The 16,762-nt window shown below is 52.3% G+C and overlaps 1 protein-coding gene across 5 annotated transcripts in view; it reads right to left on the bottom strand.

Annotated features, from left to right (window-relative positions):
* Positions 1–16,762, bottom strand: part of IQSEC2 (IQ motif and Sec7 domain ArfGEF 2) — a 77,473-nt gene that overhangs the window by 17,653 nt on the left and 43,058 nt on the right. For 4 of the 5 annotated variants that reach the window (XM_045537642.1, XM_045537643.1, XM_045537645.1 and 1 more), the window contains exons 3-4: positions 2,362–2,623; positions 823–1,224 (exon numbers count right to left, since the gene is read on the bottom strand). In XM_045537642.1, the coding sequence (XP_045393598.1) occupies positions 823–1,224; positions 2,362–2,623 (664 nt within the window). Of the gene's footprint in view, positions 1–822; positions 1,225–2,361; positions 2,624–11,306; positions 12,045–16,762 lie in introns of those variants that run through there. The other variant, XM_045537646.1, reaches the window with a different exon arrangement.

Genomic DNA, 16,762 nt, shown 5'->3' with positions numbered 1-16,762 from the left:
ATGTTTCAATGTGGTTAAACAGCGTGCCGAAGGCCACACAGCTGGGAAATGGCAGAACTGGGATTCACATGTGAGGAAGTGTGCAGACACACCCCAAGCTCGGAGTGATCTCCCACTGTCCTTACCGTGTTACATTCCCACCCTTCCGTGCATTTGCCAATGCAATGTCTATGCAAGCAACACCTCCCAGCTATGTCTAACCTGCTAAATCTTCTCTGTCTAGTAAGGTCCAGCTCCAATGCTGTTTTCTCAAAGAAGCCTTTTCTGATCCTCCCAGAAGAAAGTTTCCTCTCCCTCCTCTGGGTTCCCACAGTACTATACATGATCCTTTCCTATGGCTCTGAGCACATTCTACTTCGGGACACAGGAATGCACACATATGCCTGCCATTTCCTACTGGACTGGGAGATCCTTTTGAACAAGGACTAGGGCCAGTTCCTTAGCCTCAGTCTCCTCCTCTGTATAATGGGGATAATAATCTCTGTCTCACAGGTCTGGTACGAGGCGTACACAGCCCTGGCACATAAGAGCTCATTATCTGTTAGTTAAGCCTTGATTTAACAGTAGATCAAGTTCCAAATAGTGAGAACTTTCTTATTTGTTCTCTACACCCATATTTTTAACTTGCTTGTTTTAACAATATAATTTTTCATCTCTCCAGTTCTTTTTCGTCATTCTTACAGTCCCAACTCAGATGGTAGCTATTGGTTGTTATTAAATGCCTGTCGTGCAACTTCTTTCAGTTTGCAATATAGACAAAAAGTAGCAGGGGTAGCCCGAGCAGGGGGATGGGGAAGAAAGGCCCTTTTCAGGGATCCTGACCTGTTTGGAGAAGGAGTCCTCAAGTTCTGTGATGTCATTAGAAAACTCTCCAGATGTGGTGACGGAGCTTCCGCCACCATCGATGCCCCCACCACAGGAGCCTCCATATGGGAGCCCCCGTTCAAGCCGGTGGCTCCGGGCACCAGCCATGGCACCCTCGTCCAGCGAGGCAGGCTTGCCCTCGAAGTACGCGGGGTTCTGTGCCTTCTCATACTCCTCAAAGGAGAACTGCATCCGCATGTTGGACAGGATGATACGGCGGGACATGCGGCTCTCTGAAGCTGAGCTGCGGAGCCGCTCAAAGTTCTTGTTCATGCGGTACTGGCGGAAGGCTGTCTGGATGGTCCTGGCAGCCCTGCGGCTCAGGAAGGAGCCCCCATACTTCCTCTCCAGCATTTCCACCTGGCAGGGGAGGGTCGAGGGGAACAAGGTCAGAAAGTCACTACAGCCTCATCATCCTGGGCCCTCAACCACACCACCCCCACCGGAGTCACAGCTAACTGCTTACTGTCGCCTGACTGTGCCAGGCTGTGCGCTCAGTGTTCCTCAGCTGAATCTCAGGTAGCACTGGGCATATGGGATTGGATTATGTTTTGTTTTGTTTTTTTCTTTATTTACAAGAAATACATGTTGATTATTCAAAAACAGAAAAAACAGAGAAGCCAAAAAAGGAAAGAAAGACAGAAATGGAGAGCAAGAAGGATTTAAGAGAGAACGAGAGAGGAGAAGGAGGAGGGGGGAGAGAGAAGGAAGGAAGGAAGGAAGGAAGGAAGGAAGGAAGGAATGGAGGGAGGAAGGAAGGGAGAGATGGAGGGAGGGAGGGAGGAAGGAAGGAAGGAAGGGATGGAGGGAGGGAGGAAGGGATGGAGGGAGGGAGAGAGGGAAGAAGGGGGAGGGAGGAAGGAAGGGATGGAGGGAGGGAGGAAGGGAGAGATGGAGGGAGGGAGGGAGGAAGGAAGGAAGGAAGGAAGGGATGGAGGGAGGGAGGAAGGGATGGAAGGAGGAAGAGAGGGAGGGAGGAAGAGAGCGAGGGAGGGAGGGAAGGAAGGAAGGAAGGAAGGAAGGAAGGAAGGAAGATTGGCTCACCTAATTTCCAAACACCTAGGCATAAGCACAATTAACATTTTGGTATATGTTCTTTCAAGTTTTTTTTTCCGTATATGTAGTATTTCGTCCTCCCCTCCCCCTCTTTTTTAAGCTACACAATGTTCTGTATGACACTGTTCTGAAATTGTCAACTGGTATGTGTGCTTCTCCATTAGACTGAGTTTTCTGAGGACCAGGTCCAGGTCTCATTCACCTTTACATCACCAGGACCCGGGCAGAGAGCTCAGTACATGTCTTCTGGGTGAATAGAAGACGCAGTGGAGGAGTGGTGAATGGGTGCGTCTCCGGTGGGGGGAAGGGTCCCGGGCGAGTCCTCTCCAATTCCAGCCTCCTCCGCCCTCCCTGGATACCACCCTCAAGCGCCACATCCCAACCGCCCTCCCCCGTGCTCTCTTGCATCCCTGCTCCCATTCCCAACCGCCTTCTCTGCACCTTCTTGTCCTGCAGGTCTGTGGAGAGTTCATAGCTGTCGGACAGGGCCTTGGAGCGCTTTATCTCCTCCTCCTCCTGCTTCCTCAGGGCCACACTGGCTGGCTGGAGGCGTGCCCGCTGGGCCCAGGGAAGGCCCACCCCAGCTGGGGGGCCCCCCATGTGGCTGCTGGTGGGGGGCAGCTGGCTCAGCCGGTAGGGGGGTTGGCTCCCAGGACTATCAACCGCTGTGCTCAGGTCACTGCCTGGGGCATCACCCTCCACACTGTGGGGACGAGATAAGATGAGCCAGGACATGGGAAGCGGAGAGGGGCCTGCTGGGCCAGACTGAGGGTGCGTGGACCCGATCCCTGCCCCCAGTCCCATCCACCCTGCTTCCTCACAGATACGGGGACCCAATGCTGGGTCCTACTCACCCTCACAGCCGGGTCCCCTACCAGCTCTCCCCAGACCGCTCTCCTCCCAGTCCTGTCCCCTCAAGCCCCTTTTTCTAACAGTCCTGTCCCCTAACAGCTCTCTCCCCAAACCCCCCTCCCCCTAACGGACTAGCTCTCTCACAGCTCCAATCCCCCTCCCGGCCTGCTGCCCTGCCCTTCTGATCCCCAGCACCACCCCTTTAAGTGCCACCCTCTCCCAGCCCTGCCCCCAACTGCCAGAGGCCCACCCCTACATCCGGCCCACCCAGGCTCTGCCCTCCCCTGCCCGGCCCCGCCCCTGGCCCCAGCGCCCGATCTGGGCCTGGCCAGTTCCCAGGGTTCCCTGGCTGCGAGGGCAGGGCGAGCAGAGACAGTGGGAGGCGCCTCCCAAGCAGCATCCTCACAGGTAAAGAGCTGCCCTGCGGGGCAGCTTCCTTTTTCTCCTCATGGCCTCCTCTGCTCAGCTGGGGAGGGGGACAGGGAGGTCTTCAGGCCGACGAGTGGCAGGAGCTGGGCCCCGGTCTTGCCTGCCCCGGCTACCCAGAGCTGTTGTTCCGCCAGACCTGCTCCCATGGTGCCATGACAACCAGGCTGCCAGGGAACCCAGGTGGCGACAGAGCCCAGGCGCCCTGAGCTGAGCCTGCATGGCAGAGCTAAAGAGGTGGGGAGAACAGGGGAGGGGTCAGGAGGGGAGGAACAGGCAGGTGAGGCATGGAGGAGGTTGTGGGTGGAATGGGTGTGGCTGGGGCCCAGAGAATAGTCTGGTTTGGCGGGGGGACACAAGGTTGAGGGGCTCTTGGCTGGTGAAAGGGGTTAGGGGCTACTCCCCAGCCCCTACTTGGCAGAGGCCAGGGTCCAGGGCAGAGGAGAGCTGGGGTGGGCATGGGGGGCTCCCTACTAGCGCAGGAGCTTGAGCTGCAACAGGCCTGCCAGGCTTGCAGCAGAGCACTTTGCACTGCGGGCTGGATGTGGTGGGGAGGCTGCGCCCACGAGGCCAGGTCCTGGGCTGCAGCACTGTGGAGCTCAGCTCTGCCTTGGGGGGAGCTCCCGCCCACTGCTCACCCTCCAGCCTCCCAAGTGTTAGTCTCCAACACTGCCAGGAGCAAAGCGGAAACAGACTGGGGGCTCTAACTTCTCTCTCCTCTTGGGCCTTGGGGGCCCCCTACGTTACCCTCCAGGGATTAGACCCAGCCCAGCCCACAACCAGCATCTAAGATGCTCCTCTTCTCCCCTCAGGACCTTGGGGTCTTGCCACCAATTTCTCAAACTTCCCCTCCTGGCACACAGCTCAGGCTTAGTTTTGATCAACTGTCCCCATTATTCGTGAACCATCCATAGATCCCACTGCCCACAAGAGACAGCTGACGTCCCTTATTCTGGCATTTGAAGTCCCTCCAAGACACGATAGCTAATACTAATAGAGTATTTAGCCCATTTAGGCACCATTCTTACCATGTCACACTTAATAACTTGTTTACTCTTTAAAACAACCCTATGAGGTAGGGATTGTTATTTATCCTCATTTCACACATAAAGAAACTGAGGCCCAGAGACGTTAAGTAACATATCTATGGTCACAGAGCTACTAATGGTAGAGCCAGGATTCAAATCCAGGCAGTCTGACTCCAGAGCCCACACACTCTTAAACATCAAGCCATACTGCAGGGTTGGCTGCCAGCCCCCTACTCCATCCACCCTTCCCTCCAGCCTGGCCCAGATCCTGTTTCTCCCAAATGCTCCTCTGCCTCCCACCTCCAAAACTGCTCATACAGTACCTTCCACTTGAAATGCAATCCCCATCATCTCCACCATCTGCAATCCGAGAAATCCCCCCACATCCTAGTTCCGTCAAGATTCAGGTCATATGCCACCACTAAGAAGCCCTCCTGAATCCCGCCTCCAGCCAGAAATTATTGCTGATCCTGTTCAGAGCTCCCACACACAGCACATGTCTGTCCTTCTTTTTATGGCACAGGTTAGCTTTGGCAAAGCGTGACAGCTATTTGTGTTCATGTCTCCCAGAATCCCAGCACAGGAAGAGAATTTGGTAATCTCCTAGCTAACACAGAGCACAGGGCCTGGAACAGAGTAGGAGCTCACTAAAAGCTGCCATTGGGAGGGAGTCAATGAATGCCTAATAAATACTCTCTCCTGAACCACAGCCTCCCATCTCCTTTTCCAACCCCTTCCCCATCCTGTGGCCAGAGAGAGCTTCCAAAAGTATGAATCTAACCATTTTGCTCGTGCTAAAAGCTTTCCACAGTTCCCCATACCTCAATTAACAAACAACTAAACACCTACTATGTGCCAGGCACAGTGCTGGGTGCTGGAAATATAATAGTGAGCAAGATGCACAAGAATATTCCCTTGGGGAGATGACATGCTAGTGGGGACAGCAGACCATAAAGAAAGAAACAAATAAGTATATACTCTCATTTCAGGCAGGGATATGTGGTAGGAAGGAAAATAAAGTAGGATGCTAAAAGGCGCTGTTTGAGATGTGGTGGTCAGGGAAGGCCTTTCTGGAGAAATGGCTTGTATAAACAGACCCTGATGGAGGTGAAGGAGTGAGCTGTGTAGCTATCCAAGCATGAGCAGTCAGAGAGCGGGGACAGCCAGTGCAAAGGCCCTGAGGTAGAACTGTGTCTGACATGTCTGAAGAACAGTGAAGAGGCCAGTGTAGCCGGAGCAGAGTGAATGAGGGGAGAGTGATGGGAGACGAGATCAGGGAGGTAATGGGGGCTAAATCAAAAGCGGCACTGAGCCTGCAATAAAGACTGGCTTTTTCTCTGATTGAGATGAGCAGAGGAGGGACACGATCTAACTTAGGTTTTAGGGAACCATCATAGGTTAACCTCCAACTTCCTTGCCATGGCTCTGCATGGCTCTCCTGACCTGACCCCTGCCTCATATAGTCTCTTTACCGTTACCCCGACCTGGCTGTTCCACCTTCAGCATTTAGCTCAGGTGTGCCCTTCACGCCTGCCGGCCTCCTCCACACAGCCTGGCTTAGCAGCCCCTCCTCGTGAGCTGCTGTGGGGCCCTGTAGCCACCTCTATCCCTAGGGCAAGGGTATTAATTAGTTCATTGAATCCTTGCAACTTATCAAGGCAGGCACCATTAGCTCCATTTTATAGATGAAGATACTGAGGCTCAGAAAGGTGACACAAACTTGCTCAAGGTGACACAGCTATTAAGCGAGAAAGCTAGGATGCAAACCCAGGGCCCAGGCTGTCTTTTCATGACATCTTGTTGCCTCTCCCCACTCCTGGCTCCGTGCTGCCCCTGGCTCTGCACTCTGGCAATTCTCCCCTTGAGAGTTCGCCCCCTGTTTTGGTTACAAAGGGAATAATGTGGCGGGGAGGTCAGGCTGTCAGCACAGCCTCCCACGAGAGAGCCTGGCAAAAAAGGAGAGTGCTTGAGGGCGTTGCTTCTGACATCATATGCACTGCTGAAGAAATGTCACGTGGGGATGTGGAATCCCTCAAGTCAGAGCCCCTAGAACACTTGGGGACATGCTGATCACATGGAACATCCTCTTCTTCTCTTTCTCTCTCTCACGCATACATACACAGAGAACCTGTTGTAGAGCAAGAAGCTGGGCAGGCCAAAGTTCAGGTCCTCACTGCCATTTACCAGCTGTGTGAGCCTGGACACGTCACTTTGCCTTTCTGCACCTCACTTTGTCATCTGTGCAGGGCTCAAGCAAAGTCAACTCCTCTTTGGATTCCTGGACTTCAGGAAGGGCCTGGGAGACCCCTCTCTCTCTGGACTCTTCCCGGCCAGGAGCAAAGCACGCACACATGCACGCACACATGCACGCACACACACACACACACACACACACGTACAAAAACATAGACATATCCAAGGTTGACAAACCTAGAAACAAAAACACACATCCATAAACACGTGAAAACAGACCCGATTACATGCAGATGTGCACATATACAGACACAAGCACACACATAGACACACACCCGCACTATGCACTGTCTGCTGGGCTATTCTGTGGGGGAAATTGGAGAGCATCCTCTGCAGAGGGGGAAATAAGTTGTGTTACACAAATAACCGCAGTACAGAGCAGAAAGTTATCAGGGCTGGGGAACAGGAAGTGCTGGGGGAGCGCAGGAGAGAGATCCCTTCTGTTTGGGGGTGGCTGAGCAGAATAAAAATAAACTCGCACTTACTGTGCACCTTCCCTGTGTCAGGCATTTTCCACACATTATTTAATCTGCATGGCAAACACGAGGGGAGAAATAGGATTCCTATTTCGCAGATGAAGAAAAAGGATCCAAGCAGGAAAGTGACTGCCAAAGGTCTCTGGGCTAGCAAGTGGCAGAACAGGGATTCAAACCCCAAAGCCTGTGCTAGTTCCTTTGCTGCCTTGAAGGCTTCCTGGGAGAGGAAGCTTGTGGACTGGGCCTTGCCTAGTAGGAGCTAGTAGAGATGAGGAGTGAGGGAACCTTGTGAGCCACATCACTAAGGTGGGGAGAAGCAGTGTAGGACATTCCACAGGGATTTGGGGCTGGCCTGCCCATGCTGGGCCACTGACCCTCCCCAAATGCTGCTCCTAATGGAAAGTCGTCTCTCCCTCCTTCCCTATATTGGCACTTCCTGAAGCCAGGCAGCCAGCAGGGGATGGGATCAGGATGCAGTTGCCATGGAAATGCATGGGGGGTGTTGCCATGGATACCATATGATAAGGGCAAGAGGAAGCCAGGGATGCCGAAGACTATCCCCGTGACAACTTAGGCTGGGGGGGCGGACCGGAAGTTGGAGACAAGAAAATAAGATGAGAAGGTCAGTGCACCTAGATAAGGCCAGAGGCTTTGGGTTCTAGAAAGAGCAGACTGGTCCCAGCAGCAGGGAGGGGGCAGTAGAGGGACTGCAGCCATCTCTACCTCTCAGGGTTCTTCTGCAAGCTGTTTCTGCTGCCCAATCCCAGTGCCACAGGGATTCTAAGCCTAAGCCCAGCCTAGCCTGGCAAAGGAGCTGACAGGAGGAAGAGGCTGTCAAAGGGCCTAAGCTGACTTGGTATACAGTGGGCAAACATAGGCTTTGGGAGTGCAAAGACCTGGGTTTGAATCCCAGCTCTGCTTCTTTGCAGCCCTAAAGAGAATAGTTGTCCTTTATTGAGTATCCGCTTTTCGCTAGGCCTAGCAACTCTGCAAGTTCTTGGCTGTTCTCCCTGAAGGGGACAACACAGATGATGAAACTGAGGTACAGAGAGATGAAATAACTTGCCAAAAGCCTCAAAGCTCAGCAGTGGTTGGGCCAGGATTCAAACAAAAATGTATCTGAACGCAAAGCTCATGCTTCTACTGCCCCTGACCCCTACCCCGGGCACCAAGCAGCGCCTCCAAGGTAGAGTCTTTGCATCCTTCATTTGTGCCTCCCCACGGTGGCATGCAAAGGGCCAGATGCAGGGTAAGTATCTGCAGAGTGGGTGAGTAAAGAAGCAACCCAGGAGGAAACAAGAAAGACAGAGGTCAGATGGAAGAAGCTCCTGACTTCAAGAGCAATGACTTGTGAATTTGGCTGGCCAAGGGTAGAAGAATATCCACAGAGCTGGGATGGACTTTATAAAGTAAGCTTTATGAAGCATCCAGTCCCACAGATCCAAACTGAGGCCTAGAGAGTCAAAGTGACTTATGCAGGGTCACACAGGACAAGAGTCCCCTACCTTCTAGGCCAGTGTCCCACCTTTAGCTTCAGAAGCCCCTCTGGCTAGCACCCCCCCCAAACCTCCCACCCAGCCCCGCAAGCTCCTAAACATTGTGGGCAACTGCAGGCTACTTGCAATTCCTACACCTCCATGCCTGTGTTCATACTCTTCCTTTGTTTCTTCTGCCCAGAATGTCTTCTCTCTCTCCTTTATCCCTGGACTTGATCAGTCTGGGTGAGCTCATCTTCATCTTGCAGTACCCTGAGCTGGGAGGTCCTCCTGGAAAGTCAGTTCTGATTCACCCGTGCCCCTCACAGGGTCGGTTACTCCCTCCTCTGTGTCTCGTGCACACCCATAGCACAGGCAGTCCTCATCACTGGCTACCTTGGGATTCTCTCCTGAAGTCCCCATCTCCCACCCACCCCTGCTCCTGTTCCCCAAGGGTGGTGGCCTGGTCCGATTCACCTTTGTGGACTCACGGTGCCGACGCCAGGGCCCAGCACACAGCAGTTGCTCGGCAACCAACTTTGTCCCTTGAGACCACAGGTAGAAGTCACGTATGTCTATGTGTGTGTGACCATCCTACCTAACAACTGTCACCCTAAAAGCCGTAGCCCCACAGGCTCAAAAGCCACCCACACCCAACCTCGTGATTACATCCACCAGACACATGCACGGAGCCAGCCCAGCACAGGAAGTCACCATTGTACACAACCGACCTCACACTCAGAATTCCTCACGCTCAGTCTCACATAATCACATTCCCTCAGAATAACAGTGCGCATGGCTGCTCACTACCATGAGACCTGCACAGCCTCACACAAAGACACATACGTGGATGCCCGGGCACATGGAGACCACACATGCACAAATATTGCTCTCACAACTGATAAAGCCCATCCTCTCCCCACAGTACAAGCCCTCTGCCTGATTCACCCAATGCAGTTGCCTACGCAGGAATCTCCCAGGATGGCCATCTGACCTTGACTTGCCGTCTCCCTCCATGTGTCTCCCTCCATGTCGTTGAAACCCCACCCCAACCCCACCCCCACACTTCCTTCTAGCTCCACTCGAAGGAAGGGTAGAATGGTCTCCTCCTCCCCAGCTACAGGTCACCTAGATTCACATACCCTGGAGGGCCACCTAAACAGAGTCATTCACTCACCATTCCCCGAGATGCCCTGGAGGCCTCCACAAGGTTCCTGTCCATGCGGTCCCTGACTCCTATAATGCCTCCTCACCCCTTGCCACCTCTTCGAACCCCTCCCAGCCTTCAAGGCCCAACTTTTGCTCTCTTCCTCCAACAAGCCTTCCTGGACACCACCCTTCTCCTCCCACCTTGACATCTCCCTCGGCTTTGGGCCAGGAACAAATTTTGCTCATTACCGAAGCCATTTCTGCTCAATCATTTTTGCCCTTTGCACCCTACCTAATGTCCCAAAGGATCTCTCGTCTCCCCTGGGAGATAGAGAACTCATACAGGACACACCACTGTCTCACTTTGGATCCCTCATGGTATTTAGCTTGAGGCTGCGCGTGCAGTAGGTGCTCAAGCAGTAGGTGCTCAAGCGATGCTTTGTTGAGTAAAATAAGGAAGAGTAAATAAAGGAGAGGGGAAGAGGGAGGGAGGCAAGGAGGGAGGGGAGAAATAAATGAGACTTTGAATGAGTGAATGAGTAGATGAGTTGAGTGACTGAGTGGAGCAATGAGTGAGGGAACCAGGTGAGGTTCTGGAAAAACTGCAGGTCCAATGTGATGGGGATGCTGAAGGGAGGGAGGAAAGAAAGGAAAGGAGGGACTCTCACCTGGGCCTTAATCAAAACAAGAGCCACCAATCACAGCACACTTGCCCAACCGCGCACCAGCCCCTATGCTGGGCTTCTGGCGTTCTTTCTTGCTAATCTTCATGATAACCCAGAGAGGTAGATATATTCTCACTGTTCTCAGGAGGAAAATAAAGCTCAAGGAGAAGAAAAGACTTGCTCAAGATTACAGACGGTAAGTGGCAGAACCGGAAGGTAAACTCAGATTTGTCTAATGCCAAAGACTGAGAGAGGGAAAGTCGGTGTATGAGTCCAATCTGGAGTCTCCTGTCTGTGCTCTGAACATAGACACATCATAGAAGTTGTGCGTGCTACAAACCCATAAAGGACACCTTCCACCCTCCTGCCAACAGCCTCCAGGGAGTCTTAGAACCAGCTTCTGGCCAGGTGCAGGGGCTATTTAGGGTCATTGCATCTGGGGGAAATGGCTTCCTCTCAGATTCAGAGATCCCTAAAGTTGTAGAATCAGAATCTTAAAAGTATAGGATCAAGGAATCTTAACATCACAGAATATTAAGATCACATCATTGATATTTGTGTAAATGGTAGAATCATGAAATTTTAAAACCACAGGATTGGAGAATCCAAAAATCACAGCATTATAGGAATAAAAATCACAGAATTGCATGGAATGTGTCACTGACTCTGTATCTTAAATTCACATAATCAGTTTCTTAAAACTGTAGCATCTCAGATTCACAGAATGTCAGAGCTGAAGAGCCCTTGGAGACCCTCTGGTCCAACCTCCCTCCTCAGTCTTACAGATGGGGAAACTATGTGTCAGAGAGGTCAAGCAACATGTCCAAGGTTAGCCAGCCCCGTTGCGTCAATCTAATGGGCTGAGGAAGGCAATAGACTTGCCCATGTTGGGAGCCCCTCATGCATTTATTGAGTGCCTCTTGGGTGTTGACAATACCACAGATCAAACCCTACTCTCTGTCCCAGCCCCTGTTCCCAGCTCTGGATAGGAAAGGAAACAAGGCCCTGGTGGGGATGGGGAGAGGGAAGTGAAGGGTGGGTGGAATATACATCAGACAGAGAGAAGAGATCAGCTTTTATTGATGGAAATTCCTTTGTACACAGCAACACGTACTCTGAGAGGCCTTTTTCTCTTGATCACATTTACAGAGCACTATGGGAGCGGCAGGGGGCATGAGGCGAGGCCTTTAAGCAGTGGAGATGGCAGCAATGGCCATAGCAAGGGAAAGAACGACGGAGAACTCGGCAGGCTGGGTCCTGCCCCCGTCTGGTCCTCTAAACCCTAGGCACCCTGCATCTCTGTTTGTGCTCACAGAGGACAGAGGTAGGTCCTTGGGATGTCATTTGGAGACCTCTCCAGGAGTGGCAGGCTCCAGGGTGCCTGGGAAGTGGGAGTGGAGTGTGGGTGCGGGGAGGGTCCAGGTTCCAAGCTTCAAGCTCCAAGCTCCAAGCTCTGCTTCTCCCACATTTTAGTGAGACCTAGGGCTCCAGCTCTTCCTAAGTCAGGGACTGGAGTCCAGAGGAGACAGCAGTGGGGGTGGCAATTCCAAGAAGGAGGTGGGGGAGGAAGGGGCACGATGCTTGCCCATCTGGTTCCTGAAGCAGGGGACAGGGTCCCATGGGGGATCAGCGGGGGCTGGCGGGGGAGGGGCTGGTTAAGGCTTTTGCTTCTGCATAGAAAATGGCCCTTGTCCTCTCAGTTACCGAGAGGAGGGACTGCTGCACTCGGAGGCCGGACAGCAGAACTGGTGAGCGTCTTCCTCTTCCTCTTCCTCAGTCTCCTCCTCCTCCTCCTCTTCCCTGGGGCCAGGAAGGGCAGGGTAGAGGCCACAGGCGGGTGGGTGACAGAGAGAGGCAGAGGCATTAGTTTGCAGAGCAGGGGAGATACACGAAGGGCTGAAGGAACCAGAAGGTGGGGCTAGAATGAGGGTGGCAGTGGGGAGGCCAGTGTGACAGATTATCCAGGGCCACACCCAACTCAGTCTCCAAAGAGCCTGTTGCTGGTCCCCTTCTGGGATAGCCCTCCCCACACCCAGCCTGGGCTCAGTCTTAAGGTCACCCCCAGAGTATATAAACTCCCTTTCCAGCCCTGACAGGTGCCCAACGTTCATTTTAATATAAATAATAGCAACCTGCTCTATGCTGGCACTTTGCATACATCATCTCATCTAACCCCGCAACAATTCTGCAAAGTAGCATTTTAAAGGTGAGGGAATTAAAGGTCAGAGAGGTTAGATAACCTGCTGTAGGTCACATAGCTGGGCAAGTGGTAGAGTCAGGATTTGAACCCAGAGTTCCTGGAGCTCCAGGTCTCAGACTCATGTCACCAGGTCCTTTGGGTAAGCTTGGTGCTATCTCTAGAAATCTACCCTGCCCTTGAAGGACAAAGATTTGTATTTCCTGAAGGCTCAGGGTCAGAAAAATAGGTGGATGCTCAGAAATGGAGTAGGGAGAGCCCGCAGCTTTGGAAGCAAACAGACCTAGGTTCAAATCCCAGCTCCACAAGTGCTTCCAGGCTATGTGCCCCCAGGCTCTCGGAGACTCAGTTTCCTCACCTGTAAAAATGGGGCTTATGATGCCAACCCCCCAGGACTGTTGTAAGGACTAAAACACACATTGCGTGCCTGGCAAACAACAGCACTGGGAACATGGTGGTGATTATTGTTAACTGCTCGTGAACTGAATCTAATTCCCAAAGCGGCCACCTGCCCACACAGAAGCAGCCACAGCTGGGAGGAAGAGCCACTGTAGGAAGAAGCACCTATGTCCAGGGTACTGCTGAGCGGTACCAGAGGCCAGACTGCATGTGTCAGTCACTGGAGCTGGGCTACAGTTTCATGGGGTGGATGGACAGACACTAGGGCTGGGAGGGGACCAGGTGCCTTGGGAATGAAAAGGCTGATCTTCTGGGGACAGCAAAGGAAACAGGAACACCCGGATTCCCAGACCCCTTGGCTCAGGGGATGCAGTAATCATGGACTCCAGGAGGCTGGAGGATTGGGAAGAGATGGGAAGGAAAGCAGACAGGCGAGGGCAGGGAAGGCAGTGCTGTCCATCCGGCAGACAAGCACGCGCACACACACAGGCACACACCTTTCTCGGACTCAGCTCCCCCTGACACATTGTTCCACAGACTCACTGAGTCAGCAAAATCACATGCACTAGGGCTCAAGTCCTGGGCAAGTAGCCTTCCCTTTCTGAGTCTCCCATTCCTCATCCATAAAAAGAGAAGAAAAATCCATACCTCTCAAGGCTGTCATGAGGAACAAACAATAATCTGGTGCCACTGCTCATTCCACTCTTATCCAGGCCAAGCCATGCTACCTCTGACATTGCAGTCACCTCCCGATTTCTTCGCCCGCCCCTCTTACACCACATGAACCTTCCTAAAGCCCACCCTCGAGCATGAATCTCTGCTCAGACACCCCTCTTGGCTCCCCATTGCTACCTGGATAAAGCTCAGGCTCCTCAAGTTGGCATTCAAGGCTCCCCCATCATAGGGTCTCGCCTGGCACCCGTAGAAAAGGCACGGGCTCTGGGGTCACACAGACCTGGATTTCAACTCCAGCCTCATCACCTACTAGCTTCTTCGCCATTCTGGAACTCGTATCTTCACACTGAGGACATACCTATTCTGCAGGGTCTGGTGGGATGAAATGAATTCAAGTATGTAAAGCACCTGCCACAGGGTAGGTCTGGTGCTGGATACACAGTAACCATTATTATGACTGCCATTATCAGTGGCATCAGTGGCATCCTACTCACTCACGCCTGGCCTTCATCAAACCAGTTTTTCCCTTATTCCATTGGCACGCCCAGCCTCTTCACACCTCTGTGTCTGCTGATTCTGTTTCTTCCACTTAGAATATTCTTCCTTCTGCACAGATCTTTCCATACTGAACTCATGTCTGAATGTCATGACCCAGCTCAAATGCTGCTTCCTGCAGGAAGTCCTCCCTAGCTCTGACTCGTAGCCAGAAGAATTCTTTGCTTCCTCCCAGCTCCAGCATCGGCTGCCCTTGGTCAAGGCTCTTCATTTGTTGTTTTGAACTTTACTGAAGCGTTTCTTTCACCGATCCCCTCAGTGCCCTCATATCCCCACCACTGCCACCACTTTCCTTCTCTGTAAGGGAGGGGCCCCATGCCACTAACGGCCAGTCTCTTCCCCTGGGCTCTGGAGCCCAACCCCGCTACCTCCTCCACAACGATCATCCCCTCTCCCTCCTGTACTTTCAACCTCTCCCCCTCTGTTGCCTCCTTCCTATCAACATTTATAGAAGCTCAAGTCTCTCCCATCTGGGAATAAAAACCCTCTATCTTCCCCCACATCCCCCTCTGTCCCTCTCTCCTCTTCACAGCTAAGCTTCCTGAGAAACTCGTCTACACTGGCCGTCTCCGCTTTGCTTCAGTACCTCCCACGAGCTCTTCGACCCACTGCAATCTGCCTCTTGCGCCCACCACTCCACAGAAGCTGTTCTGAGGAAGGTCGCCCAGGCCCTCCTGGTGGTTAAAGCCAATAGACTCTCTTCCGCCCTCAGCTTACTTCCCTCAGCTGCAACATTTGACACTCTTAACAAAGCCCTCCTCTGCGTGGCCCTTCCCCTCCTCTGCATCCCCGCTGCTTTTCCTCCCACTTCTCTGACCACCCCCCCATTTCTTCCTCTGCCCATGCCTTACATGGTAGTTTCCCCTTCCCAGTTCTGCTCTGGTCCTCTTCTCTTTCACTCCATCCTCTCTTTCAGTGATCTCAGGCCACTTCATAACTTCAGGTGTGGCTCACTCCAGCACGGCTCTCTCTCCCGGGTCTCAGACTTATCAAGCCTCATGCTTGCTGGACAGCTCCACTGGGATGGCTCTTCAGGCCTTCAGATCTCATAGATCTCACAGGTCTCTGACTCAGCCTCTCACCACTGCAAACCTGTCCTCCTGCATCTCCCACCTTAGTGAAGGGTACTGCCATTCACACAGTCACCCAAGCCCAAAATGCACCTGCGAGTCACCCTAGATTCTCCCTGCTCCCTTAGCAAGCCAGTCACCAAATCCTGCTGATTCTACCTTCTAAATAGCTCTGAAAGACTGTGCATGATCTGGCCCTTGCTGCCTCATCTTTTACTGCTCTCACCTCTTGTTCATCCCTTCTCCAATCACACTGGTCTCTGTGCTGCTCCTCAAACATACGAGGCAAACTCTTGCCTCAAGGCTTTTGCAGCTGATGCTCCTTCTGTCTGGAACATCGTCCCTCAGCTAGATATATGGCTCACTCCCTTAACCCCTTCAAGTCTCTGCTCAAGCATGACCTCATTTGAGAGGGAATCCCTCTCAAAAAGCACCCCAACATTCTCTACTCTCTCACCCCGACTTTATTTTTCTTATAGCATTTATCGACATCAGACACATTCTATACATTTAGTTGTTTGTTTATTATCTGTCTCACCCACTGTAAGAACCATCAGGATGGGCATCTGCTTTGTTCAGTGCCATTCCCCTAGTGCCTGGCACAGTGCCTTGCACTCGATACATATTTGTTGAATGAATGAATCCATGGCCAGGCCCGAACACTCCAACTTACTGTGAACTCTAGCCTCAGTCAGTTCTACTTCCTCCCCCATCCCCCATCATCTCTTCAGTCTCTGTCTCCAGCCCTCTCTTCATCCCAATCACCTCTCAAATTCATCTCCTCTGCTGTCCCCACTGCCACTACCTTAGCTTCTGTCTTTTTTGGATTATTGCAACAGTCTCCTCCCTAGTCTTCCTTCCTTCTTCAAAAATGCTAATTCAATCATGTCCCTTTTCCTACTCAAGAGCTGCTCATGGCTCTCCAGCTGTCTACCCAAAGAAAAATAAAAAGCCTGAACTCCCCAGACAGCTGTTTGAGGCATGTATAACCTCCGCACCCTCCGATGTCTGGTTTCACCCTTCCTCATCTCCGGGCCTTTGTGCACACACTTAGTGCCTCCTCCCCCGTCTCTGGCTCTTGAAATCTTCACGGACCTTGAATGACTAGCTCAAACACTACTTTTGTCAGGAAACTTGACCTGACTCACAAGCCAGAATTAATTCCTCTCCAAAATCCACAGGGAAATAAGCATCTCCGGTATCACTGAGGATCTCTGAGAACCAGGGGTAGGGTGAAAGTTAGTAATTATGTCTGAGACCAAGGACTTTGGATGCTGGGTGAGTATTCTTGCACTACTACCCTGGCCTGGACTCATGTCCCTCTGGCCGCCTTCAGTGTTGACTCACCTTTGCCTCCTCCTCTTTTGCTCACCTTCTACATCCACAACAGCTTGTCACCTGACACTGCTAGTGAGTCTATCTCGTTAATGACTCTCAAAGGATTTGAATTCCATAATTTGAAATTAAAATGCTTCTATATGAATGGTGTTCACTGGAGTTATGCAACACAGTAGCCCTGCTTGAATCCATTCCTTCTGTGCCAATACCTCAGTTTTGGCCTTGCAGCTGGTCTCCATGCATATAACCCTTTTTTTGTACTGACTACTAATGTGATGTTTCTA

The sequence above is a fragment of the Lemur catta genome, chromosome X (genome assembly GCF_020740605.2).
Source record: "Lemur catta isolate mLemCat1 chromosome X, mLemCat1.pri, whole genome shotgun sequence".
Lineage (NCBI taxonomy): Eukaryota > Metazoa > Chordata > Mammalia > Primates > Lemuridae > Lemur > Lemur catta.
Note: the sequence above shows the minus strand (reverse complement) of the source record. Positions and strands in the feature narration are given on the sequence as shown.